The 24,720-nt window shown below is 41.8% G+C and overlaps 1 protein-coding gene and 1 pseudogene across 2 annotated transcripts in view; one reads left to right on the top strand and one right to left on the bottom strand.

Annotated features, from left to right (window-relative positions):
* Positions 1-2,065: 2,065 nt before the first annotated feature.
* On the bottom strand, positions 2,066-4,087 carry LOC309798715 (centrosomal protein of 72 kDa-like; annotated as a pseudogene). Its single transcript has 4 exons — positions 3,346-4,087; positions 3,120-3,235; positions 2,798-3,029; positions 2,066-2,363 (listed from the first exon to the last, which is right to left on the bottom strand). The product of its transcript is annotated as a centrosomal protein of 72 kDa-like (transcript).
* Positions 4,088-23,970: 19,883 nt separating this feature from the next.
* FREM3 (FRAS1 related extracellular matrix 3) overlaps positions 23,971-24,720 on the top strand; it is a gene marked incomplete at both ends in the record, with an annotated part of 39,523 nt that continues 38,773 nt past the window's right edge. The window contains 1 exon segment of the mRNA XM_082611239.1: positions 23,971-24,720. Within this exon segment, the coding sequence (XP_082467365.1) occupies positions 23,971-24,720 (750 nt within the window).

Consider the following 24,720-nt stretch of genomic DNA (forward strand, 5'->3'; position numbering starts at 1 on the left):
TTTCAATGTTTAGGCAAAACCACATCTAAACCAAGCTAGTGGTATGTGTTGTTTATTTACTTGGGACAGGGATGTTTAATCACTTGGACCACATAATTCCAATCAATCAGAATGAATGCTGACTGACATAACAGTGCAGGCTAGCTAATTATCAGTCCTAGTTTTAGGTAAAATTAGTAAAATGAGTAAACAATAAGGAGCCGTATGCTTTTGTGTATGCCTTGTGAATCTCTTCTTAAGAAATTCTGCAAAGCCAATATTAGTTAGAACTCTGTAATTTGGTTACCTTGCTTTACAAATTATGTCTCTAATCAATTAACTTTTTAAAGGAGATTGAATGATGTCAAGAAATATGCCTACTGCTATCAGTATGTGGCAGAATAGAAATTTGTTAAACCTGCTAAAATCTTTGAAGATGTCAGCTGAATCTTTTCTTTGATAATTTAATGTTTGTTGAGTGTAAGAAATGAAAATGTTCCAGAGTAATTTTTTAAGTTTTACCTTAATAAGATTAATTTTAGTAAATATTCCAGGTGTTCAGTGTAAACATTTTAATCCTGATGTACTGTAAGTAAAATGAATCATTTACTCTGGACATGCTAGTCTCTCAGGTAGATAAGATAGGATGTTCATATAACAATATCTGTTCAGGAGGGTGAAAACATTCACCTTCTTAGTTGTTGGCACCTCTTTTTGAATTGAATATTAGAAACATTTTTTGGGTGGAAATATATCTCAGAATTATGTTTTCCTTTAACTGCAGAGTCTGGCTGTAGAAATGTTAACATTTCCATATAGTCCTGGAATAGATATGATTATTTAATGCTATCAAAATCTGTAGTAATGTTTCTGTATGTTAAATATGGTCATTTAAATTACTAGTTTCAGTTTAAAATTTTTTCTATGTCCAACTGTTTCTAAACAATTTTTTTTCACAGCACGATACTTATTCTATCAGTATTTAACGCTATAGGATAAGCAACTAGGCAGTGGTCAGTTCACCAAAATTGAAGTTCAAATTATTTAAGTTTAAAGTATTATAAGAAGAGATCTATATTTATACTGAAGTATTTTAAAATCTTGAATATCCTCAGTCTTAAGGTTTGAGGTGGAAGAAAATTACAGTCAGGAAGAGCATCACTTCCTGTCTGTGCTGCTCCAAGCCCCCGTCCAGTGGCTGAGAGCTCAGGGCATGCTGAGGTGTCCCTCTGAAGTGCCAAGTGGACAGAGGCTCACACACCCAAGCCCTGGGCCTGCTCGGTCAGTGGCTGTCATGAACAAAGTTGTAATGGCACATGGTCCCACCATGCCCTTCTCATCGTCTGTGGCTGCTTTTGCAGCTACGTTGGTGGTGGGGAGAAGATGGGTGACAGACACCATGGCCCCAAAACCTGAAACAGTCACCGCCTGGTCCTTTACAGGGAAGGCTGCTGGTGCTGGCCCTGCCCGGAGGACGCAGTGGTCTCTCTTCTCCCTGCGGCGTTCCTGCACAAGCTGGCACACCCCAACCTTCTCGCCCCCCCAGGTGGGGACATCATCGTCACTTGTTCCATACGGCACAGGTTGACAACTCAGCTGTAGTGTGACGTCACCACGAGGCTAGAATGTCCTTAGAACTCTGACCCTGAATAGCTTCCCTGCACTGATTTACTGAACGCTCTGAAATCCCCTGGCTCAGGTGTGTGGCCTTTGTCCACAGGCATGTGGAGAGTGCCACCAGTGGTGGCCCCAGGCAGTCCCGGGAGGTGCTCGCCCTGCACTTGGAGATGCTTTTGTTAACTCTCTCTCTGTTCCCCAAACCAAGCCAAACAACAAAGGAAACGCACATAACTCAAACTTGAAAGGGATCATACGCTACTAGTTCGCACTAAGTTTTGGGGGGAAAGGGAAATAAATGTATATATAGATGCGATCTATTGTTGCACTGTTTTCTTACTGTTAGGGAATGATGAGGTCATCACCTTGTCAGTGTGATGGGACAAGTAGTGCTGATGTCACAGGTGCTCTGACTCAGAACCACACTCACCAGGAACTCTGGGGGCGTCTGTGGGGCTGCGGCATGGTGTCACCCATCAGTCGCTGCCCAGGCCTGGCTTGCAAACGTGTGGCTCTCCTGCAGCAGCTGGGCGAGCTCCCGGATCCTGTGGTGCTCCAGAGGCTGCTTTAGTTCCACCATCTTGCCAGAGAGGCTCTTCACGCTTGTCTGAAGTCCAGTAATCTGCAAGTTCAGCAGCTGGAGTGTCGGCATTTCTCGCTTCTTTCTTCATGCTGAACAGAAGAGACTTCCAGCTCCCGCTGTCCTCCAGAGGCCTTTCCAGATGCTGCCTCGGGCAATCCATCTTCTTCCCAGTGTCGGCGAGTTCCTATACCACCTCACTCATCATCACGCCATACTGCTGCTGTAGCTCAGCAAGGTGACTGCGCAAAGACTTCTTTTCCAGAGTCAGGTAGCGAATTTCTTCATTCACAGCTGTTGAACAGTCCTGAGTGGCTGTAGATTTGGGGATGGGTGGGTGGGAGGTGGTGGTTGGCTGTGTTCCAATAAAGCTTTATTTACAAAACACGTGTGGGCTGGATTTGGCAGGTGGCCTATAGTTTGCTGCCCTTTGCCCTAAGTGATATAACAACTCCATGGGAAGAGAGGGATGAGGAAACTGGACAGTTAGGACTAGAAAACGAGCCAATGATTTGATAAACTCTGATAAACCAGAACGTTTTGAATTAGGAATTAGGAGACCAGCTTCCAGAGCCTGCTTGGCCATTAAGTTACTATGTGGCCTTAAATAGGTCTTTTAACCCCTCTGGGTCCAGTTTTCTCCACTGGCAACCTGGGCGTTGGATTGGCTGTAAATTCTTGAACAGATGACAACACGTGTCTTGCCTGGGCGAGGAACACTTCGTCGCTGTGCAGGGACCGGCAGCCACTCCAGCACCTGCCCACCAGGTCGAGGAGAGCTGCCAGGAGCCTCACCTCCAGGGCGGCCTTCTTCACGGGCGGGCGGCGCAGCCGGGTGCAGGTTGGGACACACCTCGCTCACACCAGGGTGGGGGGGGCCTCTGCTCTCAGGCTCCAACGAGCTCCACCGTGGGCCAGGGCGCCTCACTCCAGCCCTCCGAACCATTCCTCCTGCTCAGACCCTCCTTCAGGCAGCTCAGACACTACTAGTCTGAAGGCGCCCGGAACCTCCCGCCTGGCATCCTGTACTTTTTTGGGAGCGGGCAAGGGATGTAACACCTTTTGGGTCGACAAATTCGACTCCAAAGAAGGGACTGCGCCCTCAAGGTCTGTGCAGGCTGAGGGAGGGGTGAAGTGCTGGGGGGGCGGGAGCGGGGGACGCTCGCCACCTCGCTGTCCTGCAGCCCCGGCTCTGCACAAACGCCCCCCCACCAGCACGCACGCCCGCTCCTCTTCTTCTCGGGGTCCTGCCAGCGGGAGTCCCCACACTGGTGCTGCACCGCCTGAGGACTCGACAGGGGCTGCGATTCTTGGGAGCTCTGGAAGCCGGCCTCTCGCTCCTTCCAGCTGGAGCTCGCGCTCCCAGGAGGGTTGCTCAAGTCCCGCTTGCACTTGGCAATGAGGTTCAGGACCGCTTCGTCATCCGCGTCCATGACCGAGCACTTCTTGGCCGAGGGGGCAGTGCACTTGGCTCTGGAGTGGCGCGGTCTTTCGACGCTGAAAACTGCTGGGAAGCTCTGCTTTGAGGCCATTGATTCCTCATCGAAGCAAAATGCAGCCAGGACGCTTACTGCTCGCTCCCCGCTCACAGGGCGGTAGTCCAGCACCAAGCCCCGCCCCGCGCCTCGCTCCCGCGCAGCCTATCCCCGGGCGCATGCGCACGACGAAGAGGCGGGAGTCAGAGTCGCTCTTCACCGCGGGGTTCAGCCGGAAGTCAAGGAGCAGAGGCGGAAACTTCCACCGCGGAGGAGATGCGCTGAGAGCAGAGGTTGAGGCTCTCCGGAGAGTCAGATCCTCGATGCCCTCTAGACTAACCAAGGAGTTTCGTGAGAGATGTAGAGATTTGAGACCTGTTAAGTTCATCAAAGAATTTCCAAGGTGAGTCATCTCTTCTTGGTAAATTCCAGGAATAGATCATGACCGAAACCAAATGGTGCGCACCTGCCTGCTGCTGCGCCTCTTAGCAAATATTTTTTAACTTATTGCGATGTTCTGGGCCTCTGTTTGTTATTAAATAGTGATTTTTATTACCAGTTTTCTAAACAAATGTAGCAAGTTTATCATACTTGGGGCCAAAGAAATATCATTTAGATTAATTATTTTTACTTCTAACTTCATTTTGGTTTCATATTTTAGTTTGGTTCCGTGTCTTTAGACTGACAGCTAATGATTGATGCATGTAAGTTCAGAGAAATATGTGGAGGTGACTAAAAGGATTCAGTAAGGAACATTTAGGACAAAATGTGAATTAAGCAGAAATACAACAGAAGGGCTTCTGTGGTTTTATTTTGTCTTGCCTTGTTTTTAAGTGTATATTTTGTTTGGGGATGAAAGGGAGGCAATTATTTATATGGAAGGAAGTTAGATATCTATCCTTTGGGATAGATAAGTATCAGGTTTCAAAAATTGCTGTGTAGAGGGAGTTCCCTGGAGATCCAGTGGTTAGGACTCTGCGCTTTCACTGCTGAGGGCATGGGGTCAGTCCCTGGTCGGGGAACTAAGATCCCACAAGCCACGTGGCGTGATGAAAAAAATATAAAAAGTAAAAGTTTCCCCTCAAAATATTGCCGTTAAATTACCAAAGGATTTTTTTTTTTAATTGCTGTGTAGAGTTTAGTAGTGATAGTTAACTTTGCTTTGAAAATTAGTCTGACAAGCCTTGCGCTTTGGTCATATAAGTGCCCATGCACAAAATTGGCTTAACGGCTCTGTGTATTCAAAATATGCAGCCACAAATTTATTCTCTGAGAAATCTTACGGGGAATTAGCTCTGTTATTCCAGATGCCTTACATTCTCAGACAAGTGCTTTAAAATACTTGGAATTATTTCAAGATGTTTAACGGTAATGTAAGTAAAAACAGCAAAAGGCCATTTTAAACGGTAAAGTCTAGTTACATATATAGAAGCTTAAAGATAAAATTCAGGCTAATTTACAAATTTTTATTTACATTGTTTTATATACATCCTAGTTGATGAGTTTTGTACTCATATTGATCTCATGTGATCATTTACTACCACATTTTTTTCTTTAGAGTTTTGAAAGTACACTTCAAGAAAGGCCTTCTGATATCTATTCCCAATCCTCACTTAGCTACATGATTACAGCCAAAACTGGGAATAGAATTCTACTCTACAGTAAATAAGCTATCCTACAATAAAGATCTTAATAAATTGCACTTCATAATTTTCCTTAGTATTCTAAATAGCATGTTTACATCTGTGTTACCATGCATGACTCACATGGTTCTTTTATTTTGCTCGTCACGGTGTTGTATTTTGTACTCTGTATTTTGGCTGTATTTACCTGAGGTGCATTTCCAGCTGATTTCTTATTGAGAGAGAGCACAGCTACCCTTTGGAGCTGGTCTGAACCATTGCTTCCATTGTCTCATCCTGCAAATTAGGGTTCTTTTCTAGAGCTTATGAAAGTCTTAGCTTTTCTGGGAGCCTTGGATTTCAAGGTCAGAGATTTACGCCACTGTCTGAACAGGAAGTGAAGAGATTGTCTCGACCCAAATAGAGTCTGACCTGAATTTGCTCCTCACAAGCTCGCAATTTACACTTGTTCTCCCTGACTTTGCTTTCTCCTGAGTTTTCCATTTATCTAGAAAGAAATTCCTGTGGCCTAACCTATTAAACACTAGATGGGCTGAAGACTATGTGCTCCAATCGAAAGAGGCATTCAATAAATATTTGTTTAATACAGCCTATTCAACAAATTATCTTAGAAGTTCCAACTTCTTACCCCAATGGAGAGTCTAACACTTGAGAAATAACTGCTGCTAGGAAACTTTTAAAAGCAAAGAAGAAACCAAATTCTGTATTAAATTTTAAATGTTTAATATTTAATAATATTTCTTATCCAGGTGCTGTACTGTATAATAATGGCATAGTTCCCCACCACAAGAAATAGTTGGGGAACATAAGATGACTTGATTATCTCAGTTCTCCTTTTATCCTTATAGTTTTATGATTATATAATATTCACCATTTTAATTTCACATACATTATCACCTCTTTCAATTCTAATCATGAATAAACATATTTCAAGGTGTACCACAGAATGTAGGACAAACTTTAATAGGCTATTATGAGATATATATATATACACACATACATACACACACATACACACTTGACATTGCATTGTATATCTCTACTTTCAAACTCTTTGGTATTAACATTACCTTCTTTTTCTTAGGGACTGTTTTCTTACTATCAACAGAACTCAATGAATTAAATTCAAGTGAAAGAAAAAATATAAGAATGTCTCATAAAACTCAATGGTAGGAGACACAGTCAGGTCTCAAAAAGAACTGGAACCAGGGACTGAAAGTCAGTAAATGAGGTTATTTGCTCCCTCTCTTCTGTTGTTGGAGGGTGGTAGAATTAAAATGGAAAAAAGGGGGGGAATTGAGAAAAATAAATAGGAAATTCCTTTTTATATCAGCTAAATGTTTATCCTCTAAACCAGGGTTTCTCACCCTCAGCACCATTGGCACTTTGAGCTCAGGAACCCTTTGTAGTGGGGGGCTGTCCTGTGCATTGGAGGATGTTTAGCAGCGTCCTGGACCTTTACACTAGATGCCAGTAGCATCCTCACTCATCCCTTCCTCCCCACCCATGTGGCAACTGACAATATCTCCAGACACTACCAAATGTCCCACTGGAGGAAGACTGTCCCTGCTTGAGAACCACTGCTCTAAACTTACCCTGAAAGCACTTTTAAATAAATTATAAATAATTTAAATATAATCACATATGTGTACTTATGTAAGCAGGCATGTATGTATTAGAATTATCTCAGAGAACCTTAGGCCAGTAGATCTAATAAACTAAACCGGTAGTTCTCAAAATTTTCCCTCAAATTATATTTTATCTATTCGTTTGTTTATTTATATTCCCATCTCTCCCTTCCACAATTAGATCCCCAAATCCCTGTGTCCCATGGTAAATCACAAAAAGATACTCCATTACAACCAATAAACAGCTGGACTATCACCATGACTCTTGTTTTGATCAATTCTAATGTGAAAGTAAAAGAAATTATACACACAGTAAGCACAGAAAATATTTTAACTTGTTTTAATCGATTGCATCGGTTTCTACCAGCACCTTAATAAAAGTGTTTTTAAAATTACTAAGTTGAAAGATCTCACATCATGTACTATAAAACTTTGATTGTGATTTGTTTCAGGTAGTAAATTGAAAGCTAAAGTATTTGTGAGCTGGGATTCATGCACTTGGGGACCCAAGTGTATGAATAATCAGCCGCTGAATCATACATACAAGCTTCTCTTTCCAGGAAAAGGCAATAAATAAATGCTAGAGAAACATAACAGTACATTCATAAATATTGTGTACATTCTTTGTGTTCTGTTATCTTCCCTGTGAATTGTAAAATTTGTTTTCAGGAACCCAGATTGTATGAACATAATCACACCCTTTAGACTAAGAGATATGTGAGGACATAGAAAAACATTTCAGCAGCTCTGGAGAAAAAAATCCAGAAATTTAGGGCTCTGTCCCCTGCCCAGGAAGCTGGCAAACCCCACACAAAAGACAGGCAGCAAATTGCAAAGAGTAATTCTGCTCCTGTAAAATTTGTGCTTGAGTTGACCCTGCTCCGTACCTTCCCCACACCTCTGCCCACTCTGTATCTATCCCCAGCTTGTGATTGAATCCTGCTGTTTATTTTAACTTGGAAATTTCCAATATCGATTTCTTGGTTGACCTGCTTCTCCATTCTTCAGCCCACAACGTTGCTGCTTAGCTCACAGTCATTCTTTCAAGAAGTGCTCTCTATTATCTCAAACAATGGGGATCCAATGAAAAAGGGAAGGATGGTCTACGTGGGAAGGTGAACATTGAATAATTACAGTATGGAGTGATGAGTACTGTGAAAAGGAAATTATGGGGGAGTCTTCTGGGTTGAACTCTGTCCCCCAAAAAGATATATTGAAGTTCTAACCCCCAGTACCTGTGAATGCCACCTTAGTTGGAAATAGAGTCTTTGCAGATGCAATCAAGTTAAGTTGAGGTCATGAAGGTGGGCCCTAATCCAATATGATTGGTATCCTTGTAAGAAAAGGAAAGTGCCATATGAACACAGAGACACAGGGAGAAGGCCATGTGATGACAGAGACAGAGATTAGAGCGATGCGGCTACAAGCCAAGGAATGCCAACTATGCTGGCCACTTCCAGAAGCTAGGAAGAGGCCAGGAAGGTTTCTACCCAGAGTCTAGAGAGAGCATGGCCCTGCTGACATCTTGATTTTGGACTTCTAGCCTCCAGAACTGTGAGAAAATAAATTTCTGTTGTTTTAAGTCACTCGGTTTGTCGTACATTGTTATGGCAGCTCTAGGAAACTGGAACAGGGGGTTACAGGAGCATAGAGCAGTGGGGGTGAATCTAATCTGAAATTCAGGCAAAACTCCCAAGGAATTTGTATTTAAGCTAAAATCTGAAGGTTGAATAAGAATCTACTAGCAAAGAAGAGGAGGGGGAAACACCTCAGACAAAGGGAATGGTGTATGGAAAGGCCTGAAGGCAAGAAAAACAAGATCTCATTAAACAACTGAAAAAAATTCAACATGGCTAATGGCTAAGGGTGACTGGAAGGATGAACAGAGATCAGTCTGGAAATATGCACTGGATCCAAGTCAGGGAAGGCTCTGAATGACATGTTAAGGAATATTCACCCTATCCTGAAGACGATGGAAACTCATTGAAAATATTTGAGTAGAGAAGCAGTATCCTTGGGAATCATGTTTGATTTAATAAAACACTCCAGCTACAGCATGAAGAATGGGCTCGATGGGAGCAAGACTGCAGGAGAGGAGGACAGTTCAAGAGCTACTGCAGTCGTTTATGTGAGATGTTGCTAGCCCTAGTTAGGGTGGTAGCTGTAGGATGGAAATAAATGGACAAGTATAAAGAATTAAGAAGTATTTAGAGAACTGAATCAATAAGGGTTGATGACTGACTAGACATGGAAATGAAGAAAAGGGAAGAGGACTTACTGATGAGTCCAAACTTTCTGCTTGGTTAAGACAGTGGATGGTAGTGCCATTTACTGAGAAAGAATACAAAAGGGGAAGCATAATGTCCTTATTGACTTTGATGTGTCCATAATGGCATGTAGATGAATTGGGCTCAGGAAAGAGGATTAGGATGGAAATATAGATTTGGAACTCATTAGTATATAGCTGAGACCTGAACCTATGGTATAGGATAAAGTAGACTAGAAAGAAGTTATAAAATGAAAAGAAAAGAAAACCAAGGATAGACACAGAAGACACCAACTTTTTTTTTTTTTTTTTTTTTTTTGCGGTACGCGGGCCTCTCACTGTTGTGGCCTCTCCCATCGTGGAGCACAGGCTCCGGACGCGCAGGCTCAGCAGCCATGGCTCACGGGCCCAGCCGCCCCATGGCATGTAGGATCTTCCCGGACCAGGGCATGAACCCGTGTCCCCTGCATCGGCAGGCGGACTCTCAACCACTGTGCCACCAGGGAAGCCCAATTATTCCATTTTTATCAATAAACCGACATCACATAAAATAATGCTTCACAAATTTATTGAAGATTACATTTCTCACAAATGTAACACAAATGATCAAATACCACATAAAAGATCTACTCCCAACTACAAGTATCTTGATTTTATTCCACAGTTCCATGTCTTCTTGCAGAAAGATCAAACATGCTCTTTCTGTCTGTTCCCGAAGATTTAAATACTTTGCCGTAGCATACTGAGGAGATAATTATGACACAATCTCTCCTTCAGCAGACACTAAATATATAATTTCTCTCACTTGCTTCAGATTCCAGAAAACTTAGTTTTTGTTCTCTTTGAGCAGTAAGTACAAGTCTCCTCCCAACATACAGTGAAAATTTTAACTCATTTCTATTTTTCAAATATAGAAGCTGAGGCAAAGACCCCATTACCTTCTTAACTCTTAGCACTATCATTAACTTTGGATGAACTGAAATTCTTTAGCTCCACCAAAGACTCAGAAATTTTGAATTGCTTAAAAAAAAAAAAGTGTTTCTGAATTTAAAAATCAGTAAGGATGGAGTATTGCCAGCAGACTTTCTGGATCTGGGTAAAATTTCAGTGCCAGACATTGGTGACCCAGAGACAAATAAATTTTCCCTGTAATTTATTGTTCAAATGCTAATGTGTAAACTGGATCTTTTGTTATTTGTGAAAGGGAAAGAAAGCATATGGTAAGGGCAGTCTTTCACAGCCCTTTAGCAAATGTCTCATTTCAGGAATATAACACATCTCATGCCAGAAATCCACAGCTCAATGTTAAAAACCCACCACAGATGTTATCTGTCAGGGAGAAGGGTAGGGATGGGGACCAGCTTTAGGGAGGAATCAGTTTGTTGAGGGAAGCCAAGAGCACCATGGGTAACAGATATTCCCAACAGGCAGGTCGAGTCAGAGGACAGAGGTCGGTGTGCAATGGAGAGCATGGGAAGGGATGCAGAAAACAGGGTCCCAGATCTGGTTGTTATCTATATTGTAGAGCATTTCACGTCTTACAAAGAGCTTTTGCATAGATGACTTTATCCAGACTTCATTGTGGAGAGGCAGGCATTATTAACTACATATTGCAGTCGGTAGGACAAAGACTCAGAAGGGGACTGTGAACTGTGGCACTTGCCTAAGAGAACATCACTAATAAGCAGAGTCCAGATCTTCCCACCACAAGCCCAGGCCTCCTCCCAGCAGTTCGGATTTGGACTCCACTCTCATAACCAGAGGCACTACGCTTTTACTGTTGGCAACTACGACAACTTCTCTTACTTGCCATATAAATTCTGGATATTTCATTGGCCTAGGATCCTGTTTGTTTCTTTATTCTGCTTGGAAGGAAATCTTATTCAAACAGATAGACAGTTGTAAATGATAACCGTTTTTGAATAGCTCCCCTTGCAGTTTCAGGAAAACTCCAATTAAACAAAGATAGCAGGAAAAGCATTTTTCCACTAACGGCCCAAAAATGAGGTAAGCTGACAGCACAAATTATAGCCTTGATTGACTCCAGCAGTGAAGGTGCAGAATTCAATTTAACACACCTGTTGTTTTTATAACAGTTTAATTAGTCTGTGTACACACAGACACACACACACACATACGCATATATATACATATAGAGATATGTATAGATACACATATATGTAATAACAAAATTAGAATCAAGTATTTGGAAAACAAGGTATTATGCTATGTCTGTGCCACCAAATTTTGCTCTGAGTCTTTGAAGAAACAAAAGAGGGAATAACCAAATGACTCCATCAGCAGGAATAATTAATTGGATTGTACAAAAAGGCCATAACAGAAGCTTACAGTGCTGTAGAATTAGCCTTAGATAATTATATTCCTGTCTGTGCTTTTATGAATGAATAAACACATGAGTTAATTCATCTTTATTTGAAGCAATCAATCTATAAATATTTACTTAGTAACTTTCACCTGCAAAAAGCACAGTGCTGTGCATTGTAGGAGATACAAAGACACAGTCTAAGTAGAAGTTAAGGATGAAGTGTGAACAGGAGCAGATAAGCCACCTTACAGAGATGTGAATGATTTGTACCTTGAGAGTAGTCCGAACCATAAGTAGTCAGGGGGTTTAGAAGAGGGAGAAATCACTTCCATCCTGGAGCTCAGGAAAAGCTTTGTTGTAGTGGGAATTCAGCTGGTCTTCGATAGACGATTGGATTGAAATTGGGCTCACAGGAAAAAATGGAAGAAGGAACTTGCAGGCAAAGGAGATATCCCAAATCACTTCATAGGAAAAAGTTAATAATTTTTTTTAAAGGCAGGCTATAGCCTTCTGTGGGAGTTGCTGTTTCAAAGACTACAGAATTTGAACTTTATATGAGAGGTTAAGAGGGAGCCACAGGAAGCTTTGAGGGATGAAAGAAGCATGATCAGAGTGGTAGTTGTGCAAGATGATTAGAGACTTGGAAAATAATGTAATACTCCAGGTAGAAAGTGACAAAATCTGAAAGAGGTGGTTAAAGGGGAAAGGAAAAGCAAGCAAAGCTATGAGAAAAATGAAGTAATAACTAGCCAGAACGCTAAGTAGACTCTACGCCCCCTAGAGGACAGAGATTATATTGTATTCACCGCTGCCTGACCCTGAGCAAGCTCTGGATAATTGCGGAGTGCGTACAGAAGGCAAGGGAGGGGAAGGATTTTAATGACTGCACTTTTGAAATTGGGCCACTTAGAAGAAAATTAGCACTGTTCATTGAAATGGGAAAATCAGTGGTGAGAAAATTCAGATAAAAAAACGATAATGAAACTTGGTGATGATGTAGACTTGGAGTATTTCTGCTATCCTATTCCCCTTAAACACACATAATCTGTAAGTCACCTACATTTCTTCAGTAATATGAGTCATTCCTTTCTTCGTGACCACTTGCTTTTTCCCTAAGTTTTTAGCACCCTTTAAAAACTTCTGTGACTCTATGAAGTAACTGAGATGACAAAGGAAACAAAAGTACTGATCATGCTTTGCCTGAAAGTGCAGCACCGAAAAGGCCTAATAGGTGGGAGTACCTTCTGGTCTTGCTAAACATCCAAGGAGATAAGAGTTGACCCTGGCAGTGGTTCTACAGACCTCAGATTTCAGGGACCTGCAATTACGCCAAACATGAAATGTATCTGGCGTGCCTTGGACTGCATCACAGGTACAGAGAAGTGGTTAAACTGTTAATAAGTCCTACCCATGGATTTAGCTATTTTGAAACCAAAACAAGATTTTGTATTCCAAAAAACAGATTATTTAGTTGGAATCATTCCCTCAGTTGGTTATCATTTTCTATTATTGCTTCTGTGGGCCTTTTCATATAAAAGGACATTCTCTATTTCTACCAAGTCTGAAAATGTTATTCGGCTCTTTCTCATAAAGCCCACAGTTTGCAAACTTAGCTCGCAAATTCAAATAACTGTGTAATTACCAACCACATCTTTAATTTAGAGCATCTGACATTGTAAGGCACACAAGTGGAAGTAATGGTATCAAACACCGCAAATGTCTTTGAGAACAAATAAACCAATAAAAACATTACTCAAGATAACGTGTGCAGGACGAAAACTCGTAGAGAATTTATACATATACTTAAAGCATCTATTCAAAATTTGCTTTTACAATCACTTTAAATGAATAATAAACATCACATTATTCAAAATAAACCCATTCAACAACAATAACAAAAGAAAAGAAAGTAGCCAGTATGGTGTGCTACTCTCCCACTGCAACTGCTTCATATTATTAAAATTTTACATTTTGCAACTGACACAAAAGCAATCTAGACTTTTCAAAATGCTCTATTCATTTGGACTACTTTAACAATTTTCCCTCAGAACTCAAAAATATAACTTTTTAAACTTGAAAACATAATTTTAATTGCTATATTGCAGTGTTCATATTGCAATGTCTACACATTCAAATATATGAAATGGATGTGATTGAAACAATAAATTTCATAAACTCCATATTTTCAACTGTTTACAGACTTTTGTTTCAAGAAGTCCTGAAGAAGAAAATAGACACCGTTTTCAAAATATAAACCATATTTATTCTTCTATACATTATACAGAGAATAAGGCCAAGCCTAGAAAAATCCATACATAGCATACTGTATAATTATGTGAACTATGACAGCTGAACCTAAACTTTGGAATGATTCAGTTTTAAAAAATCTTATTGGAATCAGTATGTCCTACACCTGTAACTTATATAATATTGTACACCAACTATACTTCAATTTTTAAAATCAAAATATAATCTTATTGGACTTCTACATATCAGGTCCTGGGAAACACACATAAATGAAAAGCCACTTCTTGCTCCCAAATGGAAGGAATGTGCAAGGAAACCAAGATGTTGGGAGTCCTGGATGCCTAGATGCCAGGCACTTTCCATACATCATTTTATTTAATTCTCACTTTGGGTGGTTTTTCCTGATGCCTTCAGTCTCTCCCCCTGATTCTGCTCTATTCCTGTGTTATGTCTTCCCCCACAATTATCCATCTCTGCTTCCTTTTCCACTCTATTTTCCTTCCCCTAAAACATCCTAATTTTTCCCTATGTATCCTCCAGAATAGAATAATGAGGCAGTGGGCAGTTATTGGTTTAAACAGATGGCCTGCATACAAAATTAAAGATCAACCCACAGTGTACCACCACTATGGACCCCATTCCTGGCTTCAACATCCCTGCCACATCTCAGCCCACCAAGGTCAAGAACTAGGTACCTGGGGGAGATTCCTTGCCATCCCTACTGTGAGGTCAAAGGACACAGCTCTATACCAATGATCATATCTTATGATCCTTATTTAAAATGAAACAATGTATAAGAAGGTCCTTTTTCCCTGACTCATGCTACACTATACACCTTGGTGTGCTACATATTCCCATAGTGCCTAAAAGATGGACAGCTTCCAAAAGTCTTATGTCTTAGCAGGCAAAAGAGACTTTGTGAAACAACACTATATCCTTTGTAGATGAAAACCATGCTTGACTGTAAAGCATGCACTTTATGTTTTCCCAGCGAAGACAGAGATGTAGTCTCCCTCCTTTATTTTCTTATGCCCCTATGGCTTAATTAATTCATGTCACCTGTCTAACCCTCTAAGTATTTGACCTCCTTCAAATTCTCCAAACACAGTCTGGTCACACCTGTTAAACTTGTCAACCCCCCCACACACAAATTATAATAACATTTGACTTTAATGATTCAAAAATGAGTTTTTCCCTTAAGCAAAATTTCTACAGTGACTCCAAAGTGCCCATACCTATCCTTTAGGGGAGAAGCGAAGAATGAATTGTTAGGCTACCTGCTGTGACTTCAGGAAACCCTATTTACTGGTCTAAGGAAGGCCGCCTTAGGCAAGTCCAGTGTGTTTCTCCCTCACTGAAGAAGAGTGTGCACACACATCCACACATGCAAATTTAACCTCATTTGATCATCCTGATACTCTTAGAATCTTCTTTTAAAAATAGCTTTAACAACTTAAATGTACATCACAGATAAATGTATAAAGATGTGTATATACCCAATGGAATACTACTCAGCCATAAAAAAGAATGAAATAATGCCATTTTCAGCAACATGGATGGACCTAGAGATTATCATACTAAGTGAAGTAAGTCAGAAAGAGAAAGACAAATGCAGTATGATGTCACTTATATGTGGAATCTAAAATATGATACAAATGAATTTATTTACAAAATAGACTCACAGACATAGAAAACAAACTTATGGTTACCAAAGGGGAAAGGGGGGGAAAGGGATAAATTAGGAGTTTGGGATTAGCACATACACACTACTATATATAAAACAGATAAACAACAAGGTCCTACTGTATAACACAGGGAACTATATTCAATATCCTGTAATACTCCATAATGGAAAAGAATATGAAAAAGAATATATATGTATATAGATAGATATGTATGTGTATATATATATATATATATATATATATATATATATAATTGAAATACTTTGCTATACACCAAAAACTAACACAACACTATAAATCAACTATTCTTCAATAAAATTTTTTAAATAGAATAAAAATAACTTTGATATGCCAGTTATAAATTAATCTTTAACAAGTGACTAAGTCAATTTACCTTGGAATCTCTAATAGAAAATGTTGAATAAACCTTGCTCAAGCTTACTGAATGTATTAGAAGTGCCCTTGAAAGTCAAAATTAAATAAATTCACCACCTTAATATATTCTGAACATTATAATTAAGATGTCCTTGCAGTTATTCTAAATAACATTTCAAAACCAACAGGTCAATTAGCAAAGCAACATTTATATGAAACCCTTTTCATTTTTATCCCTTGATCAGTTTAAATGGGAAGGTTGAACTAGTTTTTAGCCCAGTCTGAGGAAAATACATATTGCTATAACCTGAGGATTTTCCTTATGTCAGTTTGGTGTTACTTAAAAATTTGGCTTTATAGAAAAAAATCATGGTGAGAATCAGTTTGGCTACATGCTATATTATTAATAATTTTTATTGTCTTTATTTCTGTTAAGAACCTAATAATAAGGTGATGATTTGACCTCATATATAAAGGCTTCCAGAATTGGTTTTCTTCCTCATCACCCACATACAAATTTTCATTGAGCATTGCCTTAATTCTAAAAGATAATGAACAAATTGTCTCCTTATTAATCAAGAAGAATTCAAATTAGATTTTTTCCCCTCCTTCAACGTGCCTGGAAAACATTTTCCTACCATGTGAGCATTCTTTATAGGTCACAACTAGTTCAGAATATTGTTACATACCTACCCTGGGCTGAGGGGGTGGGACCATTACTCAGCTGGGTCTGAAGGACAGAGTATACAGAGCGTTCAGCCAAAAAAGATTATTCTCAAACCTTAATATCTAATGGAATTTGCCCTGTTAAGTGTCAGACTTGCTTGAGACTCATAACTCTGTTTTCCTTCTAATTTTACCCCTTTGGAATAGAAATGTCTATCCTATGCCTGTCCACCACTGATTCTGGGAAACAGATAGCTTGTTTCCTGGTTTTGTTACTGCACCAAACTTAGATCCAATCACTTGACTGGCAACAAAGCCCATCTACTGACACCAGGTTGTGGTGAATGAAAGTACAGTGTTTATTGGAAGGAACCAAACAAGGAGAATGGGCAGCTTATGCTCAAAAAACCCAAACTCTCCAATAGCTTTCAAGGAAGGGTTTTAAAGACAGTGTGGGGAGAGGGTCGTGGGGTGTGCGATCAGCTTGTGCTCAATACTCTGAATGGTTGATGGTGAGGTGACAGGGTGATGCTTCTGGAATCTCAATCATCAACCTTCTGGTTCCAGTCAGTCTGGGGTCTGTGTGCTGGTGGTCAGCATGCAGTTAACTTCCTCCACCTGGTGGTGATTTTAGTATCTGCAAAACAACTCAGGGATATGGCTCAGGATATTATCTATAGACCTTGAGGAGGAACTAAAAGTCCTTGACTTTGTTTTATGGCCAAACTATTGTTTTGTCTTGCTTGATTTTTTTTCCTTTGTTTCTGCATTTTCTCACTTCTCTGATTAAACTTGCTCTTTTGGAACTTGGGGAAAGCCTAGGAGCCCAAAGCTTTTCTACAAACAAGAGATGGGGAACATGGGGGTATGTGATGGCAGGGATGGCAGGGTCCTGCTCAGTTTCAGTTTCACAAGTTCACAGGTGGAGAGGAATTTTTCCCAGGATGAATCATACCCCAAGTCTCACCCATAACTGTTTTAAATGATGTTTGGATATTTTGGACTTAGAGTTGATGATGGGATGGGTTAAAGACTTTTGGAGATGTTGGTATGGGGTGAATATATTCTGCATGTGAAAAGGGTATGAATTTTGAGGGGCCAAAGCAAGAATGCTATGAGTAAATTGTGTCCAAAATTCATATGTTGAAGTAATAAACCCCTAGTACCTCAGAATGCAGTTTATTTGGAGATAGTATCTTTACAGAGGCAATCAAGTTAAAGTGAGGTCATTAGAGTAGACCCTAATCCAATATGAATAGTGTCCTTAGAAAAGGAGGAATCTGGTCACAGAGACATGCATAGAGGGAAGATGATATAAAGATACACAGGGGAAGAGATGGCTGTCTATAAGCCAAAGAGAGAGACCTGGAACAGAGCCTTCCTTCACAGCCCTAGAAAGTAACCAAGCCTGCTGAACCTTGATTTTGAACTTCCTGTCTCCAGAGTTGTGAGACTATAAATTTCTGTTGTTTAAGCCACCCAGTCTGTGGTACTTTGTTATGGCAGCCCTAACAAACAACACCATTTAATTATAACAATTTAACATAGAAAACATGTTGATATTTAAATTATAGTGTTTATGTGGCGTTTGAACATCTATTCAAAAGCTATTGATCATATTTTGCAGTAAGATATTGCTAAAGCTTTAATTTCCTTATAAAATATATTTAGGGCTTCCCTGGTGGTGCAGTGGTTAAGAATCAACCTGCCAATGCAGGGGACACGGGTTTGATCCCTGGTCCGGGAAGATCCCACATGTCACAGAGCAACTAAGCCCGTGTGCCACAACTACTGAGCCTGTGCTCTAGAGCCTGAAAGCCACAACTACTGAGCCCACGAGCCACAACTACTGAAGCCTGTATGCCTAGAGCCCATGCTCTGCAACAAGAGAAACCACCGCAATGAGAAGCCGGCGCACCACAACGAAGAGTAGCCCCCTCTCGCCACAACTAGAGAAAAGACCACCGCAGCAACAAAGACCCAATGCAGCCAAAAAATAAATAAATAAATTTATTTTAAAAAACATATTTAATAGAGGTAGACTCATATCATAATAGTTCTGTATTTCCTATGCATATTCTGCACTTACTGATTAAAAGAAAAAAAGTCAAAGTAGAACACTCTGAAAGCATAAGCAAAAGAAAAAATAGCTGAGAGGTAAGAGTAATTATATTTAATTGATAAATATACTAGCAAATCATTTTTAGAATTTGGCTGAACTCTAAATTTCCGAGCTGAAACCATGATTATAATACGCAACAGATCAATTCTTGAGACAAAAATGCTAATTTATTAAATATACGTAATTCCCCTTCAGATAAAACTTGTCGACAAATAAACAGGACTGTGCCTCAAAGCTAGACTTCCTATTAACTCCTTCAAATTAGATTGATGGAAGACCAGAATAAAAACAAAATAATGTCATCGTTAAGTAGTTCTGACATCAGATTCAACTAAGATTTCTCCAAAAAAACACTGCCGATTAAATAGTATCACTATTCATCATCGTGTGAGTTTTGGCTCCTAAAATTTGAAACTACTTTTAAGGAAATCACTGCTAAATAGACATGGTTCCTACATATACTATAAGGGAGTAATACCAATTAGATTAGAAAAACAATCTTTTATTTAGGTTTGATTCTTTTTTTAACACGTTCTTTTTTTTTAACATCTTTATTGGAGTATAATTGCTTTACAATGGTGTGTTCATTTCTGATTTATAACAAAGTGAATCAGCTATACATATACATATATCCCCATATCTCCTCCCTCTTGTGTCTCCCTTCCACCCTCCCTATCCCACCCCTCTAGGTGGACACAAAGCACCGAGCTGATCTCCCTGTGCTATGCAGCTGCTTCCCACTAGCTATCTGTTTTACATTTGGTAGTGTATATATGTCAATGCCACTCTCTCACTTCATCCCACCTTCCCCTTCCCCCTCCCCGTGTCCTCAAGTCCATTCTCTAGTAGGTCTGCGTCTTTATTCCTGTCCTGCCCCTAGGTTCTTCAGAAGCTTTTTTTTTTTTTTAGATTCCATGTATATGTTAGCATACAGTATTTGTTTTTCTCTTTCTGACTTACTTCACTCTGTACGACAGACTCTAGGTCCATCCACCTCACTACAAATAACTCAATTTCGTTTCTTTTTTTGGCTGAGTAATATTCCATTGTATATATGTGCCAGATCTTCTTTATCCATTCATCTGTCGATGGACACTTAGGTTGCTTCCATGTCCTGGCTATTGTAAATAGAGCTGCAATGAACACTGTGGTACATGACTCCTTTTGAATTATGGTTTTCTCAGGGTAACCCAGTAGTGGGATTTCTGGGTCGTATGGTAGTTCTATTTTTAGATTTTTAAGGAACCTCCATACTTAACATGTGTTCTTAATGTCTTCCTATGAAGTAAAAAATATCAGTTGTTACCTCTTTTATATGTTGTATGATTTAAAGCAAGAAAATCAATTATGTCAGAAATTAGTGCTGAACAATCCCTCTTGGTCTCCCAGGGTCTTCTTTTCAACCAGGAATGAGGGCATTTGAATCAGCTCTTTGTCCTGGTGCAGAGCAGAGGAGACCCTTCTTCACCTCTCATGGGCTCCCTTGCCCTTGGCTCCTGGCATCCCAGCATTTTCCCTGAGCAGCTACAGCCTGTGCAAGAGTCCTGCCAGTCAGGGATCGTGCACCCAGCAGCCTGAAGGGCGTCTCTCTTTGGGGTTAGAGAGCCAGGGCCACCTGCTCTCTTCCAGATGTTAGTTGGAATCTCAGAAGAGCAGGAAAATATATTCTGATTCCCCTCTTCTCTCTCCTTGCCAACACCACACAGTTCCCAAATGCACTGACAGTAACAGTGTACTTTACATTAGTAGGATAACTAGAAGTCTTTGTTGGGACAGCTTGAGAAGTTAATGAATGCAGCATCATATCTTTGATACAAGCTGTGTGGCTACTCCCATTGGGTATGACGATCTTCCCGTTGCCCAACTGCGTGGAGCCTGCCTTTAAAAACACCCCGTAGTATGTGGAGGCACAGAAAACAGTGGTGCCCATCCTGCAGGGCATGGAGATCCTTGTCCAGATCTATGCAAAGGAAGATGTGGTCCTGGGATACAGTCATCGAGGTGGAGCTGCGGCCACTGCATTCTTCAGGCTGGGAGGGACCCATAAGAAACATAGGTGCCCACTGACTCCACGTGTAATGGAGGGGCAAAGCAGGCTCAGCCAACGATAGACTGTGTGCTTAACTCCTCTTGAAGCTGCTGTCCTGACAGATGACATAGGACCTACACAGCCAATGGATGTCATTTTAATGTTTGGGGGGTGAGGGGGTTTATTTTTTTAACCTATAGCCTTTCTGGAACATATTGTTTAATGTCCAAGTGTCCACTGCTGACCCCAAGGCCAACTAGAGGAGAGCCTCTGGGTAGGTTTTACTGTGGCAAGGCATTCGTCTTGCAAAATTTAGGCTTTAGGCCCTTTTATTTCTCCAGTTAGTAGACAAAAAATAGCTTCAGCAAAGATCAGGTTGAATAGCTGGGCTCCATTAGCCTTAATGGGGAGCAGAGATATTGGTGTAGAACTTCCTAGTTCTTGAGGCAGAACTTTCCACTTGTTCTCAGTCATTTCTCCTGAAGTTGGATGTGACTTTACTGAAAATGGACTGTTTCTCTGCCAAAGCACAAGCGCAGTATTTGGACACATAATCTCCTTTCTATGACCTATTAAATGCCATGTATGTACTTCAGGGCAGAGCCAGTTATTTATGGTGTGGGCATGATGGAAAGTACCCTGGGGTGACAGGCGCATGTGAGGACTCCTTCTCTGTAAGGACACACTTTTAGTGATAGTTGAATTAATTTACAAGGTAAATTTTTTCTACTTAACTCCTGTAAATCTCCATTTCCCATCTATAATTGTAATAACTTACATTCGTTGAACGTTTACTGTGTGCCAGGTATGCTTCAAAGCCTTTTATGTGCGGTAATCTATTTAATTCTTATAATAGCTTTATGAGGTGGGATCTATTATTACATATAAATTAGAAATAAGACACACAGTCACCTTGCAGGGTTCCACAAGGATCCAATGACATAAGGCATATGAAAAACTCCAGCATAGCACACAGTCTGTAGTTCTTTTCTTTCCCACTTAATGATAGACTTGAAATGCAGCTCAGGTTTAAAAGAGAAATTTGGGATGGTGAGAGATAAAAGAAATATAATATGGATAAGTGAAATTGCCCTGTGGAAAGAAAACTCTAATAAAATAAATCTTTGGTTAGAAATCAAATTCGTGTTCTCTGAACAGAGCCATCACCAGCCTCTAATGAATTGTCATAGTCTGAAGAAGGAAGAAAGAAGTGATCCTACATTTGAACTGTTTTTCTCTGCCTAGCACCTCGACCTTATAGTATGTCAATTACTAATTCTGAGACTCTTTCATTCTATTATTCATTCATTCAATCAACAAATAGTTGTCATGTACGTGCTACGAGCCATAAGCACTAGGTATCAGGGGTAAACATCGCAGGCTCCCTGCTCTCATGGAGCTTAAAATCTAGTGGAGAAGACAGATCTTAATCAAGTGGTCCATGAATGTATAATTGCAGAGATTTAATATGGCTTGGGGAGCATAGGAAAAAGGCTTTCTGAAGAAGTTAGGACTTGAACTGAGAGGAAAGAGGAATACCAGAAGGGTGGGACAAATGGACAATACCAAGCACAGTCATTAGATTTTTCCACCTAGAGGTTACTAATGACCTCAGCAAGAGTTTTGTTGAAGTGTCTAAAATGGAAGCCAGACTGGAGTGTTCTAAGAGGGAGTTGGTGGGAGGTTAAGAAATGGAGATAGTAAGCAAAAACCAACAAAACACAAGGCCAAAAAACACCGCTTTCAAGAAGCTTCATAGTGAAGAAGAGGAAAAGGAATGTTAGCTGGAGAGGGCAGATCAGAGGACAAAAATATCAACATAGTTTAGCTTTCTATCAGCTCAGCTATCCACCCCATCTCTGCCCACAATGAAAATATTATAGCACATAGACAAGATAGTTGCCCAAAGTGAGTGGTGCTTGGACGGGAATCAAAATACACTCAACAAGAATATTCACTTGGTAAAATTTAATATATGGAGACCAATGAGAGTTTTATTATTTAAAAAAAAATCCTTTGGGGACTTCCCTGGTGGTCCACTGGTTAAGACTCTGTGCTTCTACTGCAGGGGGCACAGGTTCGATCCCTGGTTAGGGAACTAAGATCACCCCATGCCGCGAGGTGCGGCCAAAAAAAAAATCCTTTGGACAAGGCAGGAGCTTTATAAAATATAATGCCTCTTTCATTTACAATGGAATTTAACCTGTGTTTCAATTTAAAATATTTTTAATAATACTTTCCAGACACACCAGAGTAGCTTTGCATAATTAGGCTAAACATATATTCTTTCAATTTTACTATCTCTTAATGTTCTGTTATATGAACAAATCTGTGCATTGAGGTGTACTAGCATTCTACTTTAGTGGATTATACAGACCCATAGCATTTCACTGCCTGGTTAAATTAAATATTTAGGGAGAAAATTAACTATTTCAAGCCCCTAGCAGATTATTCCTGCTCTGGGAGTCAGTCAGTTGCTGCTGCTGCTGCTCAAGTGAATAAAACAGGCATCTGCAACACTGTAAAAAATCAAAAGCATAATTTAAGGATGACATTCTACAGATTTATATTCCCCTTGAAGCCATTTTTATCAGTACAGGTTTGGATGCACCTATTTCTACTGTCATCAGTACGTCTCTCTCACATTCACATTAATTGCATAAGAAAGCACATTAACTACCATTTTATTTATAGGAAAAGATTACTCTGCACTGTGCCTAAATGGACACCTCTAATACTTAAAACATGAGTATGAGGCTAAGATCACACACTGCTAGCTTCTTTTATGTCCCAAGTGAGACTCACTTTTGGCTAGAAAAATGCACTCTTGTCAGCGGTAAGGAAGAGGAATGGTGTCTCTCCCCAAGACCATTGCCTGGATGAATGGACCGCGGGAGCGCAGTGTCTCTCACACGCGCAGAACTGGCCCGGGTACCGTCGGCGTCTCCCAGCCCTGGGGGACAATCCCGTTGAGCCTCCTGGGGAGGAGAGTATCCAGACGAACTGGTCCGAGGTAGGCAGCCCAGGGCTGCACGGGGGCCGGCCACCCCTCCGGGCGCGAAGGTCAGTGAGACAGCCGGGGAAGGGCACCGAGGAGTGGAGGGGAGAGCTTCCGCACCCTCCTAGGTGGGGCAGGAGGTGGCTGAGCCCCTTCCTCCTATCCTCCCCCCACCCCCTGCTGCTCTTACCTCCTGCAGCTGAAGCGCAGCCACCGGCTCTTGTTGAGTCCGTTCGTCCCCTCCAGAGTGGACAGCAGCCACCGCCTGCACCTGCCGATGAGCGGGCCACTCTGAAGACAGGGTACCCTCCAGGCACCCCAGCGCCAAGTTCCCATGGCTGGGATTTCTCCGCGCCCTGCTGGGTCGCCCCGGCAGCTTGTCGCCGCGCTCGCCTACCTGCTCCTGAGCTGCGCTGCCCTACAGGGACAGGTACTCTCGCCTGAGGCTAAGCCCCACCGGGCGCTCTACCTGCCCACCTGGGGCGCCCTGGGCCGCAGCCGCCCCGACGGCCCCAGCGTCTTGATCGCCAACCCCGGGCTCCAGGTGCCCGTGGGCCGCTCTCTTTGGCTGGACCCGCTCCGGGACCCGGTGATTCGAGTGCAGCCGAGGGACCGGTGTGAGGTGACGGTGCTGGACTACCTGCCGCCGCGCCACGGCGCGCTCTCCCCGCGCCGCTTCCCCTGCGCCTGCGGGCCCCGCCAGACTCGGTCCACTCACTTCGGCGCCCGCAGCCCCGGACGCGCCGAGGCGTGGCTGCAGCTGCGCTACGACGCCCGGGCTTCCACGCTGGCGCCGCCCTTCACGCTGGCGGTGGGCGTGGTCTTCCCCCAGCTGGAGCTGGTGTCGCGCAGCAGGCCTTTGGAGGTGAAGGGGCTGCGCGGCTGGAGTCACGCCATCGACAGGAGAGTGCTGCACTTCGCCTCCGCGGGGCCCGGGGCGGCAGCCACCCGCAGGTGCCGGCTCGCCGCTCTTCCGCCCGAGGGCGGCCCACTGCCCAAGGGTGGGCGTTTGGGGGCCCCTCTCCCCAGGGCGAAGGGCGTAGACTGTGGGGCTTTTGTCCAGGCTGGGGCGCGCTACCAGCGC

The sequence above is a fragment of the Mesoplodon mirus genome (assembly GCF_964341445.2).
Source record: "Mesoplodon mirus genome assembly, chromosome: 2".
Lineage (NCBI taxonomy): Eukaryota > Metazoa > Chordata > Mammalia > Artiodactyla > Ziphiidae > Mesoplodon > Mesoplodon mirus.